Source organism: Manacus candei, unplaced genomic scaffold, assembly GCF_025592945.1.
Source record: "Manacus candei isolate 608988 ecotype Guabito, Panama unplaced genomic scaffold, ASM2559294v1 h1tg000049l, whole genome shotgun sequence".
NCBI classification, from domain to species: domain Eukaryota; kingdom Metazoa; phylum Chordata; class Aves; order Passeriformes; family Pipridae; genus Manacus; species Manacus candei.
Window position 1 is genome coordinate 14333568 of NW_026138097.1, and position 26741 is coordinate 14360308.

The 26741-nt window shown below is 38.3% G+C and overlaps 1 protein-coding gene across 4 annotated transcripts in view; it reads left to right on the plus strand.

Annotated features, from left to right (window-relative positions):
* Positions 1-26741, plus strand: part of LOC127476334 (uncharacterized) — a 182343-nt gene that overhangs the window by 16569 nt on the left and 139033 nt on the right. For 3 of the 4 annotated variants that reach the window (XM_051799163.1, XM_051799164.1, XM_051799165.1), the window contains exons 2-6: positions 2698-2753; positions 9036-9102; positions 9400-9576; positions 21872-21958; positions 25184-25267. In XM_051799163.1, coding sequence (XP_051655123.1) covers positions 2742-2753; positions 9036-9102; positions 9400-9576; positions 21872-21958; positions 25184-25267 — 427 coding nt within the window. In that variant the 5' untranslated portion in view covers positions 2698-2741. Of the gene's footprint in view, positions 1-2697; positions 2754-9035; positions 9103-9399; positions 9577-13593; positions 13736-21871; positions 21959-25183; positions 25268-26741 lie in introns of those variants that run through there. The other variant, XM_051799166.1, reaches the window with a different exon arrangement.

A 26741-nucleotide genomic window follows, 5' to 3' on the forward strand; every position in this document is an offset into this window, starting at 1 on the left:
ATGCACTTGAGCATGCTCCAGTGGAAAGGTGTGTTATTTTGATCTCTTCTGGATGCGGGACTGGTGGTCGGAGCTTGTTAATGGAGCTGTGGCGCTAAGAGTTATTTTTGTTCAGTTCTCCAATTCCTCCATTTTTGCATTAAAAATAGATTACTTTCACTACAGAAAGTCATTAATATATCTTGTCAACTTAATCTAGCATCCTTAGTTTTTCCTCTAGTAGAAAATAAAGCATAATTGGGCAAAAAAAAAATTGAAAAAAAGGTGAAGGTATCCGCTTTAAGAATGTCTAAGTAATAGTTTTTTTTACTTTGCCATTTTACTACAAATGTACCTAAAAGTAACTGAAGTCCAACCCTTAATCATGCAAAACACATCAACTGGGTATAAAATAAAATATCTGGTTGGATCTCAAATATCTTTTATGTTGTGTTTTGATTGATGGAAAAATCACGTACTCTCTTTCTGCTGTACTCTTTCAGGACTGCAAGCTAGTTTAGTGCTAATGATTCAGCTGTTATCCAGCTAAAGAAAATAGGCTGGTGAGGTTAAGTAAGGCCACAGTCAACATCAGTTAATGCAGTGTTGAATGTGTTGCCTGTTTGGTATTATAAAGAATAAAGAAAAAACGATGTCTAGCACCCTCATTTAAAAAACACACCAAAGTGTCCCCCACCCAAGCAAACTAACAAAAAAAAATTCTCAGAAAACCCAAATAATAGGAAGTTCCTGAACTCTAAGAAAATCACTGTTTAGGCACTAATGTTATCAATATCTCCTCTGAACTCATTGTTTATCTATCTTACTTGATGATCTCAGAGGTCTTTTCTAATCTAATTGGTTCTGTGATTCTGTGATCTTTGTCTGTGCTGTCCTTGTTTGGTCAACCACATTCTTTAAGATGAAACTCCAAGTCTTTCCATTAATGTTTAGATTCCTTTGACTATTACGGCTTTGGAAGTTCTTGTTGTTGCATCTTTGTCTCCTCTCCAATGAGCAGAGGTTGACCATGGATGAAAACATTGAATTTACAGCTTACCTCTTGATCACTTCTCTTCTGCTGACAGCTTCTTGCACTTGTCCTTTGAAAAGGGAAGGAGCCCCTTCAAACTTTTATTGCCTTTGATTCATACAGATGGTTCCTTTTTGCTGCTGGTTTGAGTCATTACAAGGAATATGCCATGCCATTGGGCTTGAAATTAGTTACCTGTTGCATTCAGTGGATGTACAGTTCCAGTAGCTGGAAAAGTAAAGCAGATACTACCTTGTCCTGGAAACTCATCCCAGATTTTGGAATTGGGACTCTGGGGTTGTTTTCAGAGACAAAATGACTAGTTACATGACCTGAACCTACCTGCATGGTCTTGCTGGGGCTTTATTTTCAATATCACATAATGCCATGGAACAGAGAGCATGTTTTTTGTGACAGACATGGGCTATGGTGCAGGGGCTGTTTGGGCAGGGCTGGCTGTAGGAAGAATGGGAGCTGCTGGAATTGCAACCCCCAGCGTTGCTTCAATGGCCTTGGCACCCCAAGAAGGGCACCAAAATCGAGGAGTGATGGCAAAGGTCAGCAGGCTCTCAGCATCAGCAAAAGCTCAGATCTTCATTCATTACTGAGCAGCTAGAGCGACAATGCAGCCTTTTTCCATGGAGTATTTGTGACCCTTTCCACTGTCCATTGTATTGATTTCAATGAAATTTCAACGTGTACTCAGAATTAGGCACTTCTTTGCTGGGTACCCTCAAGAGAGAGGGTTTCCTCAACTGGGGCCAAACATGTACTCTGTACAGGGCATCTTCTGGCCCAGAAGGTCAACTAGAGCTTCTGAGTGACTCTGAAGGGATATTTTTAATTGTTTCATATCTTGTTTTGTTTTCAGGCTCAGCAAAATAATCTGAATGTATGTTTGTGTAAATGCATAAAGGAAAAGTTGGCAAAGGAAGAAGCTTGTTATTCATTGTGATTCAGGTACTGCAAGTGCAGAGTCAGACTGAGTTGCCATTGATTTGAGTGAATGCAGGGGCAACTTGTCCAGCCATTTTGAATGAATAAATTTTATTCTCATATAGAGAAAAAAGTAGCTGGTATAAAATTGAGGCATTTTTGCTGATATGATATATAACTTGTAAAGTTGTTGTGTGTTTGCTTAATTATAACCTCAAAGTAGAGGACAATTTTCTTCCTTTTAATGGAAATCACAGCACAAGGAGTGAGGCACAAATGGGACCCAGAGAAATACCAGATCACAGAAGCCTTCCTGAGTCTGACAGCTTTGGTACTGTAGTCTTCAGATAAGGTGTATGCCACAGCAAACTCTGAGTCATTTTAGTACTTACTGTCTGGGGGTAGGAATTATCTACTTCTGGGCTACTTCCACTCAAAACCTTGTTTTTGTTGGAGTTCTTCATATGAGCTTAAATTATGTGGGTTTTTTGTTTATATTTGTTAGCTTTTTTTTTTTCATGATCTGATGCAAATTTGTTTTCAAAAAGATAAAGTGACGAAACAGCTCTATATCCTCCCTTTGCTCTTTGGCAAGGTCAGAGTAGGGACAGAACCAGGAAGGACCCCCCTCCGCCTCCTATCCTGGCAGGTTTCTAGGCTAGTGCTCTGCTAGTCTGTCTGTTAAGCCTAGTGGTATTAATAACTATGCAGACTGAAAATTCAGATATGCTGCCTTTCCTTTGTTGCAGGAGGAAGCATTTTTTGCTGCAGGTCTGAGAAAGGGCAGACTGGCATGGAGAAAGAGGTAAGTGAAGAAAAACCACGCTTTGAAAAGGAAAAGTTAAAGGGACTATTCCTACCGTTGCTATTTCATAATATTATTTGTAGTGTGATGGGAGGGAAGTCAGCAGACGTATAGGCTCCTTTATATCATTGGCAAGTCAAGGGGATGATTAACGAGAGTACCAGACAATGTAATGGTAGGAGAAGGCCCAGAGAAGTTAAACAAAAGTGCCTTCAGAATTTAGAGAATTCCCATGATCCATAGTAGGACCTCATTGTGCTTGTCTACTGTTTCTATTTTTGATTAGATTTATAAACACAGCAGCACATATTTTCATGTGGCTCGTAGCCCCAGGGCAGAGTGAGATTGACTGCGCTGAAACTGTGAGGCTTGTGAATTTCGGGCAAGGGATGGAGTGAAATAAGTAGTGTAATTGTTTTTGTGGAGTGACCGTGGGACCTCTTCTGTTCTGAATTACACATGGTTCAACCCTTTGACCCAACCAACCTCGGCAATGCCTGGTAGATCTCCTAAAGCTGTGCTGAAAGGTCCTATCAGTGACATGTTGGAACATTATCTGTCATGTGAGATGTGTGCCAACAACCATATTAAACTACATTAATTACTAGTGAGGCCATGTTTGTGACAATCTCAACTTCATTTAACCCATCATCATGTTAGTTATTGTTTAAACAGGAAGTACAAATGGGGACAATTTATGAAATCAAAATGCAGCACCAATGTTTTCTTTAATAAATTGTGTGTTTTACTTTATTTCCCTTCTAGGTTTTTTTTCACCCCTGGCATTTTTGTTCTTGTCATCAGCTCTGCAGCTTGAGTTTTTTGAGGGCTTTTCTATTTTAAGAGCAAGCAGTGAAAAGCCTACTTCTCAGTAACTAAATGAATACACCAGTGAGATTGTTGTTTCTTTAAATGCAATTGTAAATGATACTGCAGTTGACTGAAAGCACTTGTTTTCTAGCAAGAAGCAAACATGCTAAGATAGTTTGTGTATGACTGAAAGATCAAACGTGGGTTACTTCCTTGATGTACACCTTCACTGCTTTACACTCCAGCTAGTGGGACTCTGCATGGCAATGCTTTCACATCTCTGGATCAGGAGTGGAGCTTATATTTCTTTTTAGTTGTATGAAACTAATTTTCTCACAGGCCTGATCCTCTAGGTGGCAAAGCTTATTGTGAGTCCTCAAAAGGCACCCCAGTTTGTAGAAATTCAGAAGGACTCTTTGCACCTGATTGTTTTCTGAAACAATTCTGAATTTTACAGGGGAAGAAGCCAAAGCTCTCCCATGTGCTCCTGTGTGGCCGGCGTACAGGTTCAATCATGTTTAGCTGTGCCTATATTAGACTAGACACATGGGGTTACATCTTCTACCTACACACTGAAGTGCTCTTTTACAACAGGGTTTTTCCTTTTGCCTTATTGTCTAGCTAGAATAGGCTTAAACAAAGTGGGGGTTTATTTGTTTATTTATTAATTGCTGCAGAGTCAGCTCAAAAACCATTTTTGACCCTAAGAAGTGTAATTCTCTTTAGCAATGAAGAGTTTGCTCTCTGCAAAATCTAACATGGAGTGCTTAAAGCTGACAGGTGCAAATTACAAGCTGTTTCTCTTTGGCTGCCATCCCTTAAATAGACAAAGTAATAGTCTAGGAGAAGGGAAGAGCTTTCAGCTCCAGCTGCATAAAGGAAAGACTTAACAGGGACTTAGCAGCTGGTTGCAAGAATTAAATGCTGTAAATACAAACTAACGCATTTGTGTGTGTGTGAGTGTGTTCACAGAGGAATATGTGTTTAGTAAGGCTCCATCCCTTTTTATTCAAGAGGATCATTCTTTGAAAACTGTGTTCTGCTTTATGTTGAAAGGCTAATGCTCTCACTGAAGTGAATGAGAACAGAAGCCAACATACCTGTTCCTGTTTACCGTCATTACACTCCTTAGAGAATTTCAGGAATTATTAGGTTCTTGGAGCCCTACCAGATTGACAATATTTCCAGATACTTGTCTTTTGGTTGTGTTCAAACAAGGCCTCAAAGGAAAAAAAAGCAAAACAAAAAAACCCCACCAAACCAAACCAACCAACCAAACAAAAAACCAAAAAAACCCCAACAACCAACAGCAAGACAACCAACCTACAAACAAAAGCATAGATGAATCTGCTGAGCTAGTTTGCTGATGTTAGAAACAGTTGTTCATATTAGGAACACCTAATTTAATTTCATGAAAGAGACATAACATGCCAGTATGTGTATGAATCTAAGGTATGCATTTCCTAAAAGGAACTAAAACTCTGTCATTCCAAAGTTGCTCTTCTTTTTGACTTCCAGCTTGCATGGGGACTGCTGTCTGGAAGCAGTAACTTTAACTTTAACTCTAAGGCTGCTGATGAGGTCTGTCTGTGTGATCTTCGTAAGCAGATAAGGGTAGGGAGACAGCTCAGAGCAGAGCTTGTTTACAGCAGGACAGAAGAAAACAGCTAGACATAAATGAGGGCTGACGGTTTCATGAAGCACAATTGGTTGATCACAGATTCAATATGACTGCCCTGAACTGAGCGATGATCCGTACAGTATGCAAAATTCACTTTCTTGCTGGTCTGTGCCCACCAGCCTTCCAGCAGCTTTCCCAGAGCCCCTCAGCCACGGCTTTGAGTGGAACCAGAGCTGAACGCAGCATTGTTGTACCCAATTCCTTTTGACAACAATCACATTCTTTTAAAAACTTCATAGGTTTTAGTTGTCACTGGTTATAAATGAGGGTTTTTTCCCTCACCATTGCTGCTGCTGCTGTTGTTGCGGTGCTCGCTGCTCTCCTGCAGATGTGAGTGCTGCAGGTTCTGGTACTCCCGATTTTCCTTTGTTTCAGTCAGTATCAGAAAGCAGGCGGCGCGTTTTAATGATGATGGTGTGCAAAAAAAAGCATTTAACGATTTAGGTCACTTTTTGAATGACATGGTTACTAGTCTGCACTGTGCTCAGACACTCCTAACTCCCCTTGTCTTTGCTGTAATGCAGCACACTCAAGATAAAAAGACAGTAAAAAATAGTTAAAAGGCAAGACTTTTTATTTTTCAGCAACTGTGATAGAGATTCGAGATATGATGAATTGCTATCAGCAGCAACATCACCTTTTAAACTTGACTTTGCAAGCAAAGGACGTCCCCTTTCTATGTGCTAGTTGTAAATGGGCAGGTCTGATGTGTTTGGTTTGTGGATGCAAGTTGTACCCCCTCCACCTTCGGTGTAAACCAGCATAGCCTTCGTATCTCTTGAGGCTCTGGCCTCAAGTTGTGAAACTTCTCCTTTTTTTTTTTTTTTCTAGGAATACTTTTTTTTATGTTTATTTTCAGATAATATTCTATAATTAGAATGGAGACTTTCTATATGGATGTGTGTTCATGTGCATTTGTCTAGGTATGCTCACATAACTGGACTTTGCCTGCAAAGAGCAAGTGGTCACTGAAAGAGTTTATTTAATTCACTATTGGAAATCTAAGTTTTGCAGATATGTGTGAACTGCTTAAAAAACATTTGCTTTTGACATAAATTTGCATAAATACATAAGCTAACAAGTAGTGACTAATGATAAAATAAAGTACCACTGGATAATTTCCTGCTTATTCTCTGATGAGAAGACAAAGTATCATAATGGTAGGGGGCTGGGGAAGGAAACCTAAAACAAAAAGGGGGGAAAGAATGTTATTTACACTGCTTAAAATTGCTCATGTGTAAAAGAGAGAAGGATGAGGAAATTGGCTGGAAATAGGTATGAAAGGAAAATGTCTTCTAATTTCCTCTGAAGCACAAAGTGACAAGAACACGTGTTGATTACACAAAGGCCACCAGTCAAATACTCTGTTATTCAGTTATGTTGAGAAGCAATCCTGGAAGAATTCCTCTCTGTAGTTGAAAACCAGGTATTGCTTTCATTCTAAAACATAAACTCATGAAAAATACATTTTAAAAACCTGATTGCATTAAGGGACAAGGGTATAATCTCTTTGTAGTAAGTAGGGATCATAAGCCTGTTACACCAACTACTTAAAAATATTAGTTTGCATTTGACTGAAGTGAATGTAGTCAGTTGTGTCACTGAAAAAACAAAATTTGGTGTTAACTGTATTGAATAGTAAAAAAAAAATCCCCCCAAATCCAATACCCAAACAACCTTCCCCCTCCCAAACAAACAAACAAAAATGCCAAAACAAAACCCTGAACAATAAAATGCCCAAGACACACATGTACACAAACCCATTCCAAAACATCAAACTCCACTACACATCTGTATTGTATGTGGGGAGGAAGAATATATTTTTTTTCTTCTTTTTACTGTGAAAGGAGCTTGTGCATTTTACAGACTTAAACAGTTGAAAATTGACTATAGTCAATATAGTGTGCAATTAGTTTTGCTAGGGAAATCTGACATGGAAAAAGAATACATGGAATGTAATACAGATCATCTTAATTCCATCAAAGTTACAGATGTGTACTGTTTTATATAATTGAAAATTTGTCCCAGAATTTTTGTCTTGATATTGTTTTCTTTAGCTGTTAACTTAAATTTTAAGGTTTTTTTTGTGATGGTTATTCACAGCATAATAAGGATAATTATCACACTGCAGTGTTACAAATACTATGGAATCTTTAAAAGTGACTCAATTAAAATTTTATGGCATGCAGGAATGCACCAATGCTTTAATATTGCAAAACAGGTATCATTTTAAAGATACTAACTGAATGAATATGTATTTTTGAATGATTTTTCAGTTGTGAAAAAATCAGAAGCAGTAGGGTAAATTTCTGAATCTATTGAACTCATGTCAAAATTATCATTAACTTCAGTTGTTCTGCATGTGGTTTGTAGGAATTATTTCTCTTATTGTATTTATTTATTGTAGCTTTCAGAGTGTGTCTGGTCATTTTCACACATTTGCTTTTTAGTAGGATTTTAGTCTTAATTTAGAGGAAGTCTTAATTTAGAATTTAGAAGAATATATTTCCAAAATAACATATATGTGCATCTGCACATATACATGTATAACAATGAAAATATAAATATCTATATTAATCTGTCAGTGGTATGGTCCAGTTATTTTTGACAGATTTATTGATTGTGTCTGCTGCAAGCACTGTTTTTCTACTGGAAATTGACACCCACAATCAAATGGGAAAGATGGATGCTGTAAAAATGCAATTTTTCAATGATTCTTGTAATTAATCCTTTTGTATTGACAGTTTCCAGGAGCTATTTTGCCAGGAGTGGTCTTTATCACTGAACAATTAAGCAACTGGCTTGAAAAAATAATGTTGGTTTTGGAAACTGCCATGTGATGTTGTAAAATAGATGGGTCTGAAGTGTTTTCTTACTTTGGTTTTGTCTTTGATGAATACTCCCAGATGTGCTTTGGTTTGATAATCTTTGCCTGTTTTGATTGTCAGCATCTGCGATAGGGGTCTGTAGCCATGTATGAGACCACGTGTGATGCTTGCCCAGTGCTGCTCAAGGTATTCTACAAAGCCAGTGCTTAGTACCTGGGCCTTCCTTAGGGTAATGTGACTATATATTTTTTGAGCCTTGTTTCCCCATGGGAATTACTGTAAAACTTTTCACAGTTCAGGTCCCCCAAGATCTCCTGATATTTAATTTCACTGTCATTGCATCTTTCTAATATCAAATGAACTTTTCATTGTTGTAATGAGTCTTACTTCCTCTCTCCCCTGGACCATGATCAGTTTTTTGTGACACCTCATTTAAAATAGTTTTGCTGTTATTTTTATTCTATTGCTTTGTACTAAAGGGTAGAGCTCATTCATTTTTAGCTGCTCTGTGATGAAAAAATAAACTGGTTATGTAAGTGGACTTAGAAAAGAGGAGAACAGGGGATGTCAGGGAAGTCTGTCTATAAATATGCTACATAACCAAACTTTTCTAAATGAAATGCTACCATTCTGCAAGTAAAATAAAGCAGTTGCTTTTGAATGTATACTGAAAGACAAGTCTTATAATGTTCTTCATTTGTTGAGGTTTCTTTGCATTAATTAAAATTGGAGAAAACAAAGTATTTTAATGTGACCTTCATTTGGCATTTGTTTTAACTTTTCTTCTATTTTATTTAATTCTTCCACTTCTGTTGTTCAATTAGTGTTTGACCCCTTTAGCAGAGATTTAAATTAAATGACATTTCAATGCCATCCCATATTTAAAATACTGTGTTAGTTGTGGATCATAAAGGATGATCTTCGTTCTTTAGCTAATTTATTCATTTAACAATTTCCCTCCAGAAGTTCCAGCAGAAGGCTCTGAAGCAAACTAAGCAGAAGAAATCCAAGTCGGCTGAATTTCTGATGGGTGAGCCTTGCTTGATGAGTTATTGCTCATAATTTGTGTAAGGATTAATTAACTAATTACAGACAAATGGCTGTGGGCGAAATTTTGCTCTTGCTTGTCAGGGTGCAATTTGTAATTATTTTAATCATTTATTCTTTTTTTTTTTTTGAGTTAATTTTAACCTAATTCTGTTTTGGCGACATTTGAGGACGATACACTTGAGTCTTTCAGCTAAGGAATTACTAGAAGGAATTTTCTGCTTGTCATTGAAATACACTTTGCTATAACGTGCTCTTCTGACCTCCTTGTTTTCTGTAGTAAAAGAAGAGAGAGCAGCAACAGAAGGCATTGAAAATCCAGCTTTTAACATCAGCAGCACAGATCTTTCAGCATATCAGCCTTCAGAAGAGAAAGTTATTAGACATGACAAGCCAGATAGCACCCTTGCAGCTCACCAACAAAAACTCGGGCTGCAAGCCCATGCTGAACCAAGAGGTGAGACATCAAACCTGATTAGCCTCAAACGCAGAGACAGTGGTTGTGTTCCCCATCCAACCTGCACACTCTGTGGCCTGTGCTGGGCGTTCCCATCCCGACATGTCCAAGCAGGCATCGGTGCAAAACCTGGGTAGGAAATCCAACATGCTGCCAAAAACGTGGATTGTCTAAATATTTAGAGACCCAGGCTTTGTCTCCACACTCAAATGACTCCCTGTGGTGGGGTGAAGGTTGTACAGGGCTCTCTGCCAGTGGGAGGGAGCGCAGAGAACCAGTGCTCATGGCAGTGCTTCCCCCTAATTTGGATTGAGTTGCGTTTTTGAGGAACTGCAGCCAGTCTGAGCACACAGATGCTGCTCCCTCACTGGCTCCCGAGCATTGAGTAGTTTTAAACAGCTTACAGATCCATGATTAATTGTTGTCCTTAGGTCTCCCATACGCCCTCAGTCAATCGGCATCTTGCCTCTGCTTCATCTTTCATTTTTTTTTTCAGCCAGTTTTGCTCAGACACTTGGAACAGGGTCCTGTTCATTCGGCTTATCAGGGGAGCAAACCTGGCTTTTCAGCTCAGTTTTGATGCAACATCCAAAAGAGTTGCTGCTTCAGGAAGCAATTTCTGTTTATTATTTTGGTTTATCCAAACTGTAGGAATATTCACTTGATGTTAGTTTTCCTTTTGCAGAGGTTTGATATCTTTTAACTTATTATTTAATTACTCCATTTTGAATTATTATTATTTCTGGATGTTATGAAAAATGGTTATTTTTAATTAGTAATCCAGTGAGGAAGAAGGTGAGAAAAAGAATTTAAAGGTATCTTGAGAACTGTGAGGAAAATCTTGGGCAAAGTTTTAGCTTAAAACCAAAAATTCCTAAAGTCACACTCAAAATCTTCCCTAAATACCCATTTAAAAATTTACCTTATTGGAATGCATGGTCTCATTAACTTCTAGTGGACTGTGTGCATGCATGAATATGCAAATATGCATCCAAGGGCTGAGACCTCCAAGGTACTAAAATAACTAGTCTGGCTTTGAACAGCCCTGATCACCCAGTGTTTTCTGTCAAACTTGCGAGTTGCAATGCTGCTTGCTAAGTACTCTTGTGTGCCAGCTCAGGTATTTAAATGGGGAAGTGCAGCCTGGTGAGCAGACCTTCAGGCATTCACTTCTAAAATGTTGGACCTTGTTGTGTTAAGATTTTATCCTTGTGGGACTGGAGAGCCCACGGCTCCTAATGGCTTCTTGCAAAATTAGGTTTGGCTTTCCATTTAGCCTTCATGTGACTCTGTGCAACGCTACACGGAGCAAGAATTCTTCGTCTTTCCTTTGCAGCCTGTCAGAACAGTGATTAAGCAGACAAAGGGATTGATTGTTTTTTAATGAAATAGTCTATCTGGCAAAAAATGAAGTCAGGCTCGCTGGAGACTATCCATGCTTTCAGTTGCCTCTTCAGAAATTCATGAATAGTTCCCTCAAGAAAACAACACATTTTTTTAAAAGCCTGAAATGCGTTTTTAAACATTTTGATTTTTCATCCTAAGTAGCATTTTGTTCAAAAAAGCCTAACTGAATATAATCTTTGTGAAAGGACTAGAAATTGTGACATTTCTCCTGGAATGCAATGCCTTGATATGTTGCTAAGTGTTTCTGTAATGAGAAAGGAAATCTTGCTGAGAGTTGGAAAATTTTGTTTCCCAACACTGTGTCTCCCTCCTCGACCTTCTGTTCATCCAGCTAACCAAAAGATCAGTTATTCACATGGCTCTGCCTCTAAGTTAAGCAGCTATTAAAAAAAATAATCATCCATTTATACCATCATAAAAAAGTCTAGATTGGATAAGATCTCTAGAGATCATCTGGTCCAATCTTGCATAAAATTATTCTTAGTCTAACTTGTGTCAGGACTTGTTTGGCAGTCACAAGGATTAGTTCAAATTTATCAAGGGCTGTTGATAAAACAACATCTTCAAGCCTGAAACCTGGGAAAAACTTTTCAATACCTCATGAGCTAATTTTCCCCATTCCCAAGTGTAGCAACTCTTCATTAAAGAGGGAAAGAGAAAAGCCAACTGCATAGGTAAATATAGTATCACATTAATGTAGTAATGTATAAATGGTCACATTTCACAGTCCTCAGTCAAGACTAGGTCTACAGGTAATGTATTTCTTCATACATCAGTCTGTTGAGGTCTGGGTCCTCCAGAGTCCAAGGGGTCAGTTCCTGAGCCTTCCTTTCTTTGCTAGCTCCATGTTCATAGAAGCTTTACATAGCTGGTGCCACTTCAGCTCATAGCAAAACCACATGTGGTATTGAAAACTACTGCCATCCTCTATCATAGGGGAAACTTCCACAGCATCCTCTCCTGCCCTTCAGCTCCTAGTAGCCACTATGCCGTTCACAAGAAATATTTTAGCACAGAATTCTCCCTGTTTTCCCCCTAGGAGGCAAGACTCATGCCATGCTGGAAGCTATTTGTTAGGAGGATCTGCCCACACACCAAGCACAACAGCATAGCCTGTGTAAAATAAGTGTTTTAGCCCTATAGTACTCCCTTTTCCTTTTCTCCCTTTTTTCTTCCCCAGATATTAAAAAAATACTCTACCTTTTGGGCTTACCTCCCCTTCACAGCTGTTGGGTGCTCTTCCAGCTCTCAGCCCTGAGGCTTAGGTTCAGTTCCTTGCTCAAAAGGGAATGGCATTTGTCAGTTCTAATGCTTAGTGTTAAACTGTACAACTTAAAACCAGTTATAATCTTCAGCATAACTATTTAATCACAGGTGTTAGCAGATTACAGATTGAGAACACTATATGAACATCAGGCTGGATTTTCAGGCTAAGCACTTGGAGGCAAGGCACTGAGACGGCGTTGCCTTTCCATTATCTTTCCACACATCACCTGCGTTGTTAATAGCAGCAAATAATAGCTACGGTTGCTGTCGTTTCCTCTACCTTGCAACAGTGTCACAGACTGTTCCTCTGTCAGCAATTGCTAGAGGGAAGTGTTCTCTAGAAAAACCTCCACCTACTTTTGAGAAGTCTTGCACACCTCCATGCTAAGAATGTTGGGAAGTAGTGTAAATAGTCATCTGCATGTTCAAGACAGTCTTAAAACCTGTTCCTGGAATTTGCCTAAGTCTGCACAGGGGGTTGCTCTGCAGAACGTGCATTACTCGGAGATTAAATAGCAAGTGGAGAGGTCAATGCTACTGTGATTTGCCTGTATCTGCCCTCAAAGAGCTTAATTCACATATATGATAGTCCTTTTCCATTCTCTTTGGTCCCATAACTTTTAGAATATCTTCTACAAAAAAGAGTTTGTGAACTGATTTTGTTTGCAAGAACCTTATTATATCTTTTTGGTATGTTTATTCAGAGACTTTTTCACTTTTCAAACCAGATTAGTGGGGATTATTCTTGTGATTAAGAGTGCATCTTGTGGGGAAACTGAGGCAGAGTATGAGTCCTCTACTGTCACCCTGCAGACAGAAGAGGAAATAAAAATAAAAGCTTTGATAGCTGGTCCATTCCTCTCTTTATTAGGCCATTCTGTGTCTTTCACTGTCCTATTTTCCATAATGGACAAAATTCCATTTTCATCATCATTTCATCAACAGTAGACCATTGTTCAGGACTAGGCAATTGAGTAACTCTCTGCTGAATGCTTTCCATAATCGGTGAAGACCTGGTACTGTTGTTAAATGTTGTAGTGGCCCAGGGGAACTGGCTGACTATTTACTCAGATTAATCTCCTGATTTTTCAGCCAGCTAATTGGCTGCAGTGGTTTCCTACCTTGTTTTCTCTTCTGGATTCTATGCTGACTCTTTGCTAATTGCTCCCATCACCTTCATCTATTTCACATATTGCTTGTGAAATTAGGTTCATTTGGCAACAACCTTATCTTTACCACAATTATGCAATTCTTTTTATTTCTTAAAATACTGCGAGTTTCCTCGTGGTTAGATCTGACCAACTCTTCTGCCTTTCTTCTTCTCATAAAATACTGAATTTGCAGAGATTTTCATGTTGGCCATCTCAGTGGGAGGTCTAATAGACAAATTTCCCTGGGAAAAACATTTGGGATTACATCATCCGAATCTGCAGTGACAAGAACCTATGTCCACCAGCTTCTCAGTTTTCAGACACCTGATCTGAAGGTGAGCAAATATCAGGTTTTCTCTCTTCTCCAGAGGGGTTTAAGCCCAAAATACTTTGTAGAGTGTCCTAATGTTCAGGCTGGCTTGATAAGGTCTCTGCCCAGCAAAGGGCTTCCAGCAAACTGTCATGAGAGAAGTACCAAACCTCTAGGAACTATGCTCTCTTTTTGACAGAGAAGACAAGGGCAATTGCTCAACTTCAGGAGGAGGATATATGTCACAAGCAATCTCTGAACACAAGACTACTGTATTTAGCATTTTATTGTAGGCCTGTAAAGCAAATGTTAATCTATTTTAGCATTTGATACATTTTGTCCTCAGCTACTGTGATTAGAAAGTGTGCAAGTGGCTTACATTGGTTTGTACTATTTAGTCTTCACCACAGACACAGAGGTACACAGATTTGGTCCAGCTAATACTGCATAAAGCCTTGTGGAATGGCACTTGTCACATTGCCACAAGATAGATAAAATTTCCAAGTCAACCCTACGGAGAATATATATGTCAGATCAAATTAGAATGTGATCTTTCTGGGGTGTCAACCACACATGCAAGCTGCAGAGTCCAGGGATGGGGCTTTTTGAGCATAGTCCCACTGCATAGTCTGCCTTGTAAGCTGGTGGTTGCATAGACACCTTTGGAGACTGTGATGATTTGTGGCTTTTGTGTGGAAGATGGAAGAAAGGCTAGTTGTGTTCTCCTATTTCCTGTGCACTTGTAAAAGACTAGAGGCAGTCTGACCCCAAATATTAATGATTCAAGTTAAAATTGACTCCAGATGACGAGAAGCATTCATTTTTCCCACTATCATACCCTATACACAAATCTTTTTTCAAAACTAGATTATCTCCTAAAATCAAAATCCCTAATTAATTCTACTGTTTTATCTGCAACAGGCACTGTTAACATCTCATATCACGCTCCAATAAATTTGCCCACAGAGATTAACAACATCTGAGGAGGGAAAAAAAAAAAAAAAGAAAAAAAGGAGGGAAAGAAGCTTTTTTCCAATTGAAGACCAGGAACAATTCTTCTAATTAACCCAGGTACAGAATGGCATTAACATGGCTGTACTGCTTCTGGGAACAAATTAGTGTCTATGTGGCGCTCTGCTGCATCACCTCCAAGCTACAGAGCTAGGTTGGATGTACCTAACGGTACTGCATATGTCTTACAGGGAAAATCCCACTGTAAAATAGAGCATCTCTGCTCCCTCTCAAAAGCTAAAGTAGAGAGAAGCCTTTGCTAAGAAATGCTTATTGTCAAAGATTGTTCAACTATGGCAGGACAATATAAGCCCTCTCTTGCTCAAAAATATAACTGGGCAAGGACCTTGATGTGGAAATATGCAGACAAAAAAATAACTTCGTGAAGGAACCACGTGGGATATAAAATTGAAAGAAATATCAGCAGGTGTATTGAATTCAGTCCTTACAGAGAACTGGAGGCTGAAGCTTTTTTAACAGGGTCTAATTTCATTCCAAAGAAGTGGTAGGTGCCCACTGGCAAGACAGCAAAACAAGTGAGAAAATAGGCATCTGCTGGAAATTTGTGTTTGTGCTGCATGTGAAGGAAATGGGAGCTTGTGACACTGACGATTTGTGTTGGACAAAATGATTTGCATAAAGGATGGGACCAGAAATATGAATCAAAACTGTACCCTTTTTTTCTTAAAGAATGGTAAAGTTTATATCTAATAATTCAAGTTCTATGTATGTGGTTCCATGCTTTCTGATTCCAACAGGGACTTTGAAATGGAAATGCCAAACCCCATATGCAAGGCATGATGGATCACCATGTATGCATAGGAATAAAAGGGTTGTCATTGGAAGTAATTTTGCGTTGAATTACACAATGTGTAATCCAATTGAAATCAGCAGAATGGCACAAGGTGTAATGTAGTGTGCAAAACGTGATCCATTGCATGCAATTTTAACAACAGGGATACCGTGCCACTCATCTAAGTAATGTGCTAAAATTGAATTTGTGAAAGGTAGGGGGAGAAGAATTGTGAAGAATGGATGCATTTTGTAATTGGGAAATACTTTTTCAGAAACAGACTGAATATATATTTTTAAGGCTAATTTATTACACTTGGAAATCGTTTGCTTCATAATAGTGCTGACAGATCCTCAAAATTTTGCAAGTTCCCTCACTGGCATAGAGTAGGACCAGCCAAGCCTGTCAGCCTGGGAGCGCTCAGTACCCATTTTCCCCATTGACGTGTGTCACATTATCTAATAGTGTTCCTAAATAAACTCCATCATCAGTAAACCTTTTTCTCACGCCTTCGACCAACAGTGTGTCCCCAGGAAAAGTAGCAGGTTTCACACTGGCATCCCTTGGCAGAGTGCCCTCTGTTGCCTGCAGGATAAAGAAAAAAGGAAAAAAAAAAGGAAAAAAACCCCACGAATTCCCATGCTGTACCTTTGCTGCTTAAACAGCAGCAAAAGTGGCAAGTCTTCCAGGAGTGGAGTGGCGGGAAAAAATAGTGGGTGCCATGAGCTCAATTTGGTGTTTTTCAAGAGTCGGGGCAGGCGCGTCACGGTCTGCGCTGCTTAGCTCAGGAACGGCCCCTTTACCAGCGTCCTGTCAAAGCTGACAAGTGAGTTTATTCAAGGCTTGCAATATAAACATAAGACACAGCTATCTGATTTATTCATTGCCTACAGTCTCTGCTGAGGATAAGGAAAATGACATATGATACCTTTAAAACTTTTTAAAAATTGAGAAGTAGCCTAGTGTTGGTAGTGTGTAACGAGCTGTGTTTTCAAGATAAATTCTACTGTCCAGTCACTTGCTTGCTCTTCAGTTTGAGGATGCCATTAGCCATAATTTTTCATTGAATACTGATAGGTATTCATGAAAGTTTTATGTAAAACTCACTACCACTTTCCCATATATTTGGTAATCTGGAATAAAGGTGCACTTCTCAAGAATGTTATTTTAGATCTACAATAGAAAATCTTTATCTATACTTATAATATAAACAATAATGTTAAATATAAATCTAAACTAACAAAAGAGTCTTAATTAAGGCATTCAGAAGTTATTTAGACTGATCTAGGTTATATATAGATTTAATTAAAAGTATTTGTAACGGACATGAGCTGAGGTAAATATCATGGTGACAAATATCATGGTTCAGTAAGGACAATTAAAAAACCAAACTAAAAGTATAACTCCTGGTTAGCTCACAATAATCCTTTTTTTATCCTTGCCAAAATGAGAATGGAGAGCTAACATTGTTTTATAGATTATGTATCAATTCACTACAAGACTATAGTTTTATTTTTAACATCTTCATAACCTTTAGGTCTAAGTAAATCTAGCAACAAAAAATTTTGGAATAAAAAGTCATAATTTTTTTTGTGAAAGTTTCAAACTTTCCTACATTATTTTACACTTTTAAATCATTGTTCAAATGAAGTAAGAACCTATAAACTCACTGGAAACCAAATCAGTTTTTCACTGTCCATGAACTCTCACTATTCATGCAGTTTTGGTTGATGATTTTTGTTTCTCTTTACTTGTGCATTCTGTGAGATTTTTTAAGGTGAAAGGCTTCTTTTCCCTCTCTTATTCTAGAATTCTTTTGAATGAATTTGTTAAGGTTCTTCAGAGATGTTTTTCAAAGTACAGCATAGAAGCAAAGACCTGTATCTATAAAGAAGAAACTTGCAGATATCAAACTTTATCAATGTAGGTACCGAATCATGAAAATAGGTGAGTGGGAGTGCTAGTCACATGACCCACCATGAGGGAAGGTAAGTGAAGTAGTTGGAAATGCAGGAGGTAGGACCCTTGTATTCCCTTTCTTTTGGTCCCAAGTCTTAGTTCTTGCTGGCCAAATTGAAGTGTGCACCTCTCTTAGATGGGATCCAAGTCTGACCCCAGGATGCTGCTTTGGCTGTCATAAAGAAACCCAGAAATATGGTAACACAGAACCTTAAGTTTGATCTGCCCAAAGAGCCATATCTGTTAAGTAAAATGAGAAGTATTCCTAGGGAACTAAGTTCATTTCTGTTGAATGAGTGAGTTCCCTAACAGGGATTCCTGTTGAAATCAATGCTTTAAGAGAGGTTTGGGAAAGGAGAACTACACTTTTCCATTTCCAGCTGCTCTTCCAAGAGCACTTTGGGTCAGAATGCTCTCTCAGACCAGGATTTCATCTTTCCAAAATGCCTCTGTCTTATTCTATCTTATGCAAAAAGCTTTTATGAGTTGCCTTATGTATTGGCTCTGGCTGAGCTTGAGTTCATTTCCTCATAGTAGACCTCACAGCACTGTGCTTTGCATTGGCAGCTAGAAGGGTGTTGACAACACACCAGTGTTTTGGCTACTGCTGAGCACAGCACCAACACTGTAACATTCCTCCCCCAGTTAAGGGCAAAATGCTGGGAGGGGACACAAGTAGGCCACCTGACCCAAACTGACCAAGGGGATATTCCATACTGTATGACATCAGCTCAGGTATAAAAGCTATGGCAAGGAGCAGGAAGGCAGGCATTCATTGTCTCCAATGGCTGCCAGCTGAGGAACCATTATGCATGCTGAAGTCCTGCTTCTTGGAAGTGGCCAATCATCACTGCTGATGGGAAGTAGAGAACAAACCATGTTATCTTTTGATTTGCTTTTGTGCGTGCAAGCTTTCATCTAGCTTCTGCTTTAATAAACTACCTTATCCCAACTCACGAGTTGTTTTCCATCTTACTCCCTCCCCTGTCCGGCTGGGAAGGGGAGTGATAGAGTGGCTGGGTGGGTACCTGGCATTGAGCCAAGGCCAACTCATCACAGCTTAGTGATGCCCAGTAAGGTTCTATCAAGTCACTGGTAGATGTGTTGACCACGCTGCTGTCTGAAAAGGGACTTGTTACATAGCAAGGCAAGTTTGCACAGACCATAATCTGCATACTGTCTTCTAAAGAAAGATGGCTTGTGCCAAAATTTTTTTCTTTTATCTTGAAGATCCAGCATCACTCTGAAAACAAGCACTGGTATTATTGCTTATTCAAGCTTTTAGTAATCAGTCACCTGGCTATTAATAATTCCTTAATAGGAGGTCAGGAGACACTTAACAGATGAAATAGAGTTTTGTCTATTCTTTCATTAAACTAAAAAACTAGATCAATAGTACAATATGAATAGAATAGTTGCCTTTTATTCAAATGCCATGCTATATCTTTGATGTGTAATTGATACAGACAGCCTGATCTCTTTGTGGAGTAGAAGATGATGTAGAAATGCAGCTTAGTCATGCCTTTTTGGTGTGGTATTCTCAGGATATAGACTGCATAATTGACTACAGACATCTTAGTTTAACAGGCATCTTTTAAGTTTCATCCAGTCCTAGTAATATGTATACAGTCCCATGGGCTGCATCCAAGGATTATGCTAATTTTATTAGCAACTCCTCTTGCTTTAATTAAACTGTATAAATTCCCACCTGGTCACTGTTGTACCAACACCCTTCTTTCCATTTTTATTTCAATTTATAGATAATCTGTAGTTTTGTACGTCAATTTTGATTTTCTGAATGATCCATCACATCTTCCACATGAAATAACACAACTTTGAGGGATGAATGAGACTTCAAATTGAATTAATGGGTTTGAGGAAACCTCTGGGTCAAAACAAAGACCTAAGTTTCTAAAGTTGGCCAAGTCTTTTTAGGAGCAGGTATTCAAAGTAACTTGCTCTCTGAAAACACCAAGCTTTATGCTGCTGTTCAAAATACCTACAAGCAAGCTCTGTACTAACATTTACCTTGTCTATACCACAAAGTAGAGCAATATGAATTCCTTAGTGGACTGTTAATTTACATGTTATACACTTTCAAATATTTCCGAAAGCAAATGTGAAATGATTAGTAATCTGTTCACATGCTCACAAAATGTTATTAGCAAAATGCCTTGGGCAGTATGTTATGTTGACTAAAATTGATAATTTTGTATTTTAAAACTAAAGTAACTCCCACTGCCCCTGACAAATTTTAGGACCTGCCCAGAGCCCAGACCTCCTGGTCACACCGGTTTTCAAGGTGTGAGTTGAGCCGAGGGGGAAAAAGACCAAAACCACCACAAATGGCACCCCACCCCCCCCAGAGATGTGACCTAAGGTTTGCAGTGATTTCATCTCTTCTGAAAGCCTCATTAAAAGTCTTCTGTGGAGTCCTGCATTTACAATACCTTGCTATCTACAAAATCACTACGAAGAGGTGATTTTTGTGTTTTCCACTCATTCTGCTTGTGTAGGTTTTAAGGTGTGTACGTTGCACTGAAGAAATCAAGCCCACTGGTTCTTTTTACTTCTGCGTAACTGTCTGTATTCAACTGCATGTGGTTCTGACAGAGCCAAAGCCCTGGACAAAATATCTCATACTCCTCAAACTGTTGAGGTTGTTTTTTCTTTAAAGAAGACCAAAGAGCAAGCTATTTAATGGTATTTGTCAACATATCTCTGTTTTGAATAATGTTTTCCATGCCTTGCAGCCTCAAATATAACATGACACTTCCTCCTAAATACCAATTATTCTGTCCAGAGGAGTTGTCCAAAAGTCTAGTCCTCAGAATTTCACACCAGACTCACATGGGATATTAAAATTCAATAAAAGCCGTTGTAATGGTAAGATTGTGCAAAAAAACTGCACAAGAGCTGAGTATTGTTTCTATGGGTAAAACACACTTTCCAGCAATTTACATTTACATCTATGAAGTAATTGAATAAAGAAATGCATCATCATTATCTTTTTTAGCACATAGGTGAAATATTTTACCAGCATATGAAGGGGTGTTCATATAAGATCACGATGCTTTGTGCTAGAGAAAAACAATTACAGTGAATAAGGTAGAATAGCTCTGTTATTGCAGTACATAAGACTTTGATTACATACTGCCAAGATTCATACCAGCCTAGTAGTTGTTGACAGATAAAGTAACAAAAATGAAACTCATTTATTTTTTCTTTATTGAGACCTCAAGGTAAAGCAAATTTTCAGTTCTTGTACTTACTACATTGAAGGAACAGAGACTGACAGTCAAAATGTGCCAGTGCAGAAATATAAATTAAACCTAGTTTCATATCAAAGTTTCATTTAGTCTCTGAAAAGGAGCTGCTGCTTGGATTATTTTTGATCCTAAAACAAATACACTGTAGACAACCATAGGGTATCTAGGATGAATTAACCCCCTCATACATTTAGCTTTTATGTATTTGTCAGGGTATAGATCAATGTTGATTCAAGTGATTTAAAAATTTGTTATGGACATAATTATTTTACATCTTTTTTTTCTGTTTAATTATCATTTACTGTGTTTGCAAACGCAGTAAACATGTGGATGGTTTTAATAGTGTAGCCTTTTTGCTGAAGAAAGAACATACTTTGAGGAAAAAGTCCATCCTCCCTCCTTGTATAAGGAAAATTCTGGCTTTTATCATGAGTTCCTCTAGGCAGCTAGATGCTGCATCATTTCTTGATAATTCTAACAAATGACTTTTTTTGTAAACTTGTTTATTTTCTAAAGAGCAGATAAAATTAGCTGTTAAAACAGAAAGTGCTAACATGATTTGATTTGCCCCATCAAAATCTTGGATTAGTTACCTAGTCCAACTGAGCATAATTGCAGTTCAGATTAATGAGGCAGTATCCTAGTATCTCCTCTGTAATTAAACACTTCTCTTGTTGAATACAGTATTAAAGATGCACCAGACGTTGAAACCTCAGTGGTGAAATTTAAAACTGTTGAAACTGGAGGGGTCAGCTGTGAAACACAAATTCCTCTGCAGTATGGATAATTCACTTGTACAATGTGTTTCAAGAATAATTTGGCTTATGTTGGGGGTGCTGGATTTTTTAAAAAATTTTTCTTATCTTTCCATCATCTAAATTTGAGAATTTTTTCTCATTAGTTCCTGAGCAAAAGTAACATAAAGTGCACTTGTTTCCAGAATTACCTTTTCTGACCTTTCACAAGAAGATAATTGCAGTACCAGTAGGCTTAGAGGACTTGTTAAAAAAATTAAGCTTGTAAAGTAGCAAAAAATACCCCTTTGCTTGCTGGTATCGATTTCAAAATTAACATTTTAGTTCATGTGCTTCTAATAATCGCTGACCCTTACTTCATGTGCTTTCCACAGGAAATGAATACAGCAGAAATTACTTTGACCCGCTGATGGATGAGGAAATAAACCCAAGGCGGTGTGGGATGGAGGTCAGTGAAGAAGGTGAGGCAGAATTAAGTATGTAATTTTGGTGTCAGAATATTCTTTTCCATTCATGAAAATGAGGTGACAGAGATCACATATGCAGTTCTATTTAAATATTGAGGTTTACAATTTAAATTCTAAGCCTTAACTGCTCTGAACAGGATAGGCAGTATACATGGTCTTTGATCAAGGACAGTGAGTTAATGGGCGGGTAAAAATGAGGCTGCGCTGTATTCGCTCTGCCACTGTAGCAAAAAGAAGCGTGTTCCAAGAGTATTGTCTACATCATGTTCTCTTTAATTAATGAAGTTAGTCCAGAACTGAGTGCTAAGCTGCAGCTTTTTCGCAACCCTGCTCCCAAAGTCCTCCTTGGAGAGCAATTTTATTTCTGAGTTGAATGTGTGTTTGCCTAATAGAAGGAAACCCCAGACTGCACCAAAGTGCATGAGGAGGCTTTTTTGTTATTTTTTTTTTCCCCTGGTTTATCTGAGATGTTTAGCTTTGCTGTCTGGGGACGGCAGGGACAGGTGGGAGGGTGTGACTCTGCAGAGATGGAAGAACAGAAGTTATGCATAGGTGTGAGAGAGATTAACCAGGAGGTATTGTCTAGTAGAGGAAATTCTCCTCTGCTGTCATGGCTTTTAGATAAAAAAGGGTGGGAACGGGCCTGCCTGAATTTGTATGGACTTAAGTAAGAACATCATCATGGTAATGAAGTGCTTAGCTATGCACTGAGTGCTTTGGCCCAGCTCCTGTTGTTAAGCCCTAACAACCTGATAGCATGCAAGATCTAGTTCTCCTGTGTTACGCTTCTATCCCTTTGTTTTTTTAAAGTGTGCACTTATTTGTACTGCAGAGACTCTCTAGTTGTGCAGATGTAGTCAGATTATAAAAAGTTATTTACTACAAAGGGTCTCAAAGTAGTTCAGTTCTGAAATTCATGAGAAACTTTGAGGGCATATGAAGGTTTTAAAGTTTTGAGACAAAAACTTGTGTAACTTAAAAAAACCAGCCTATAATGCGTATCAGTAACTTGAATTTCTGTGTTCTGGTGAAAAAAAATCAGAGGTTATCAAGATTGGTTTACATCTCATCCCAATAATTTCCACATTCATTGTGTAGGACAGCAGTGTAATACCTTGGAAGTCAACTTCTAACTCAGAGTTTTTAAATGAAAGATTTTTTTCCTGTTGGTCCTGCATTGGTTTATCCTGCAAGTAGGCTTTGTGAGTCAAGATCTGCTTCATAACCAGAAAAAGAGAAGTAGATTAAATTTCTGTATCTGTACATGTGTGCCTAGTGGTAACATAAGGGATATATGGGAAGGACAGTTCTCACTGGGAGAAAATGTTCCCTTGACTGTGTTGAAGAGGCTGAGTGAAACACTTAACCTTAAATGCTGATTTTGTATTTTCTGATAAGGGTTCTATCTATTTACTTATTTTAAAATTGGGAACAGAAGAAGGCTCTTAGAAAGTCCATTGGGTTCTTGGTTTTGAAGTGGGGAGGCAGTTTTAGGCAATTGCATATCATGCTAAACCTGAGGTCCATGTGTAAACCAGCTGTCCTTTGGTGTTCCTCCTTTTTTGTCCTGGCAAAAATGTCACTCATATGTTGATATAACACTTGCTTATTAAAAGTCTATTAGCAACAGTATTGGCTTCAAGTACTTGGTTGTGTTGACCTCTGTAGAGCAGTTATAATGGCATATTTTCCAACACTTCTACCAAGAGCAAGTCTTCTACTTTGGAGATATTCAAAAACTGCCTGGACAGGGTCCTGGACAATTTGACTATAGGTGGCTCTGTTTGAGCAGGGGCAACTGGGCTAGATGGACTCCAGAAGTGCCTTCCCACCTTAATGAGTCTGATTTGGTGATACTCAAAAACCAGGCTCACTGGCTGTCTTTTCCTTGCAGAAGTGTTAAATAAGTTGAACTACATTTGTGCGTAGTGGATGGAGATAAAAGGATGGTCAGAACTGCATGGTCCTGCATAATCATCCCCTAACTGGAAACCTTATAGATTTATCTCCTCTTTCCAGCTAGCAGCTTGCCACAAGCAAAAGCCAAAACCAGAAAAAGATGAAGAAATCAGGGCACATTTTAAAGTTACACTCTTCTTAGGGCTTAAGAAAGTCAGGCCCAATGCCCTAAGAGAATAGCTGGTGAAAAGCAAATCTTCAACCACTAATTCTTCTTTAATGGGTTATTTTGTGAAAATAAAGATGTTGACAATTATTTTTTCTACCTTTGATAAATTATATTTGTTCTGGACATTTTTCTGAGTTGATAATGCTCTGAGAACAAACAACTTCTCACCACGGATTTGCTTGACCCCTTCACCAGGGGGACATTTCAATGTTAAATGTAAAAGATTCTGTACTTTCAAAAGAGGTTTGCAGAAGCGACCACCTTCTTTGAATGCTCAGTGTAACAGAAAACTTGGCTCTGAAATTTTGTGGTAAAGAAAATTTATTCTTTGAGATTCTTTCAAGCACTTAAAAAAGCCACTCAAGGTTGCTTGTAGCTGTACTTCAACCCACCTGTCTTGTATGCATTTCTTTGGCCTTCTATCTGCCTGTCTTCACCAGCAGCTTAGAGAAGTCACAGTCTGGGAGATCTGGAGAGAAGACAGTCCCACTTGCTCATTTCACCCTTGAATATAGACCTTTAAGGTGATATTTTTTTTTTAGGTCTCATGGAAAAAGGTAAGTGTGCATGTCCTTTGCTGCTTTTTAAAATCTGCACATATTACTGACAATTTGAATGACTGACCAGCCACAGAATCAAAATTCATAGTGTGCTATAATTACTCATACTAATATTATACATGTTAGTATTATGGAGAGCAAGGTAAAATTTCTGATGAAGATCCAAAATCACATTAGAATAGAAATTGGGTATTTTGATTTTCATAGAGAGTCAAACAGAATTTCTCTGACAATTTGAATATAAACAATCATTTCAGCTAGTCTATTAGCAGAATTAATAAAACAATTTCAGTCCAGATCAACGTATAATTAGGCTCACCATTTAAAAATATATATTATATTTTTATTTTAAATTGTCTTTCACGGAAGAGGTTACTGTAATTTTATTCTGAGCTCCGAAAGGAGCACTGTCTAAACTATCTTTAAGTGTCAAATGGCTTCCTATGTTTATATCCTACTTTTAGTTTAAAATAATGTTTCCTGAAATACAACAGGAAGAAACAATAGCTGTTTCACTGTTGTTTTTTTAAGATCCTGTAAAATCTGATGAAGAAATCCTGTACTCTAAACTGATGAAGCTTCTAGATGAAGAAAACAAGATGCTGGACTTCCAAGGTAAATAACAAAATCAATTGCATAAAGGAAAATAAAACTCTTCTGAGTCTACATGTGGGGAGGAGAGTGGGTAATCCATCCCCTTGAACTCAGAAGTCAAAGGGATGCTGATTTTAATGCAAGCCTGTAAGGTCTCTTTCTCCAAATGTTTTTGTTTTGAGTCATGTTTATGTGGTTTAAAGTGTAACTTAAGTGGCGTGCTTTCTCTAGATTACTTCACTGCATGTTGAATTACACACTTAGGAAAGAAAACTGGAAATACTATTGCTTACGCAGTCAAATCTAGAAATCCAAATCCTTTCTTAAGCTGGTAAATGGGTGGACCATTTGCCAGATACACAGGTGACATCACACTGTTTAAGGTTATCTATATAAGGATTTACAGTATCATATGAGTAAGAAAATATTTCCTGTGACTTTGTTAGAAAATACATATTGATGTTCCATCTACAGTAAAAGCAATAAAGTATAGGAGATTTCTTCACCTCAAACCAACAACCTTACTTTGGCTGGTTGTACAAGACCCAACTCTGACCTGCCCTTGTATTTTTATATATCCCCTCTCTCCTTTTTCAGCAGAGGTCTATTGTGCAAAAGTATTTTCTGTTCTTTGTATCTGTATGAAGTTTCCTGTTGTATTTCAACAATACACAGGGCCTACTCTGTCAAACAGAGACCAAGTAAGTGGTTGCCCACAGCACTGGAGCTCCAGGAGCTGCAATGTTTTATGACTATTTAGTTTATAGGCATCTTTGCTCTAGAAGATGCAAATGTTTTCATTCACCTAGGGTTGAAAAATCTCTTGAACTGGCACTGGTCATATCAGTAACATCTTTGAAACCCATTTTACCTCAGCATAAATGCAAGGAAAAAAAGTGCGACCATCACAACTAAATTCACACAGATACTTTAAGCAAAACCTTTAACAAATTATCAGCAAGTTCTCTATTGTTATATGTTAATGTAGACATCCACATTACTGAAAAAGATAATAGCAATGCTGCAGGTTGCAACACAGATGAAAATAAAACCATGTTTGGTGGTGAAACCAACATTATTTCTCTATGAAAGATTGACATGGGGTGTCTATCTGTGGTACTTATCTAGTCCCTGTTTACAAGTGTTTATAGCATTTCATATTCATCAGTAGGTTTATCATCAAAATAATGCCATATGATGAAGGACAATGTCCTGATGTCATTTTATAGGCTGCCTCAGGGTGGGGTCTAGTACCCTCTACATTAGCTTTCTGAAAGTTTAGCCCCACAGGGGCTCCCCCAAAGTGGTGAAAGAGGAAGGGAGAAATACCTCTGGGCAGTGAGTCAGCTCGCCTCACACAGATGGCTCTTCATTGGTTAGAAGAATTACACCTTGGAAGCTGTTCTTCTCTTTCCTTTGGCTCTAGAATGATCTTGGAAAACTAACTTAGACTTGACCATTGCTTTTTGGGTGGCTAAATTGAAGGGGCAAGCAA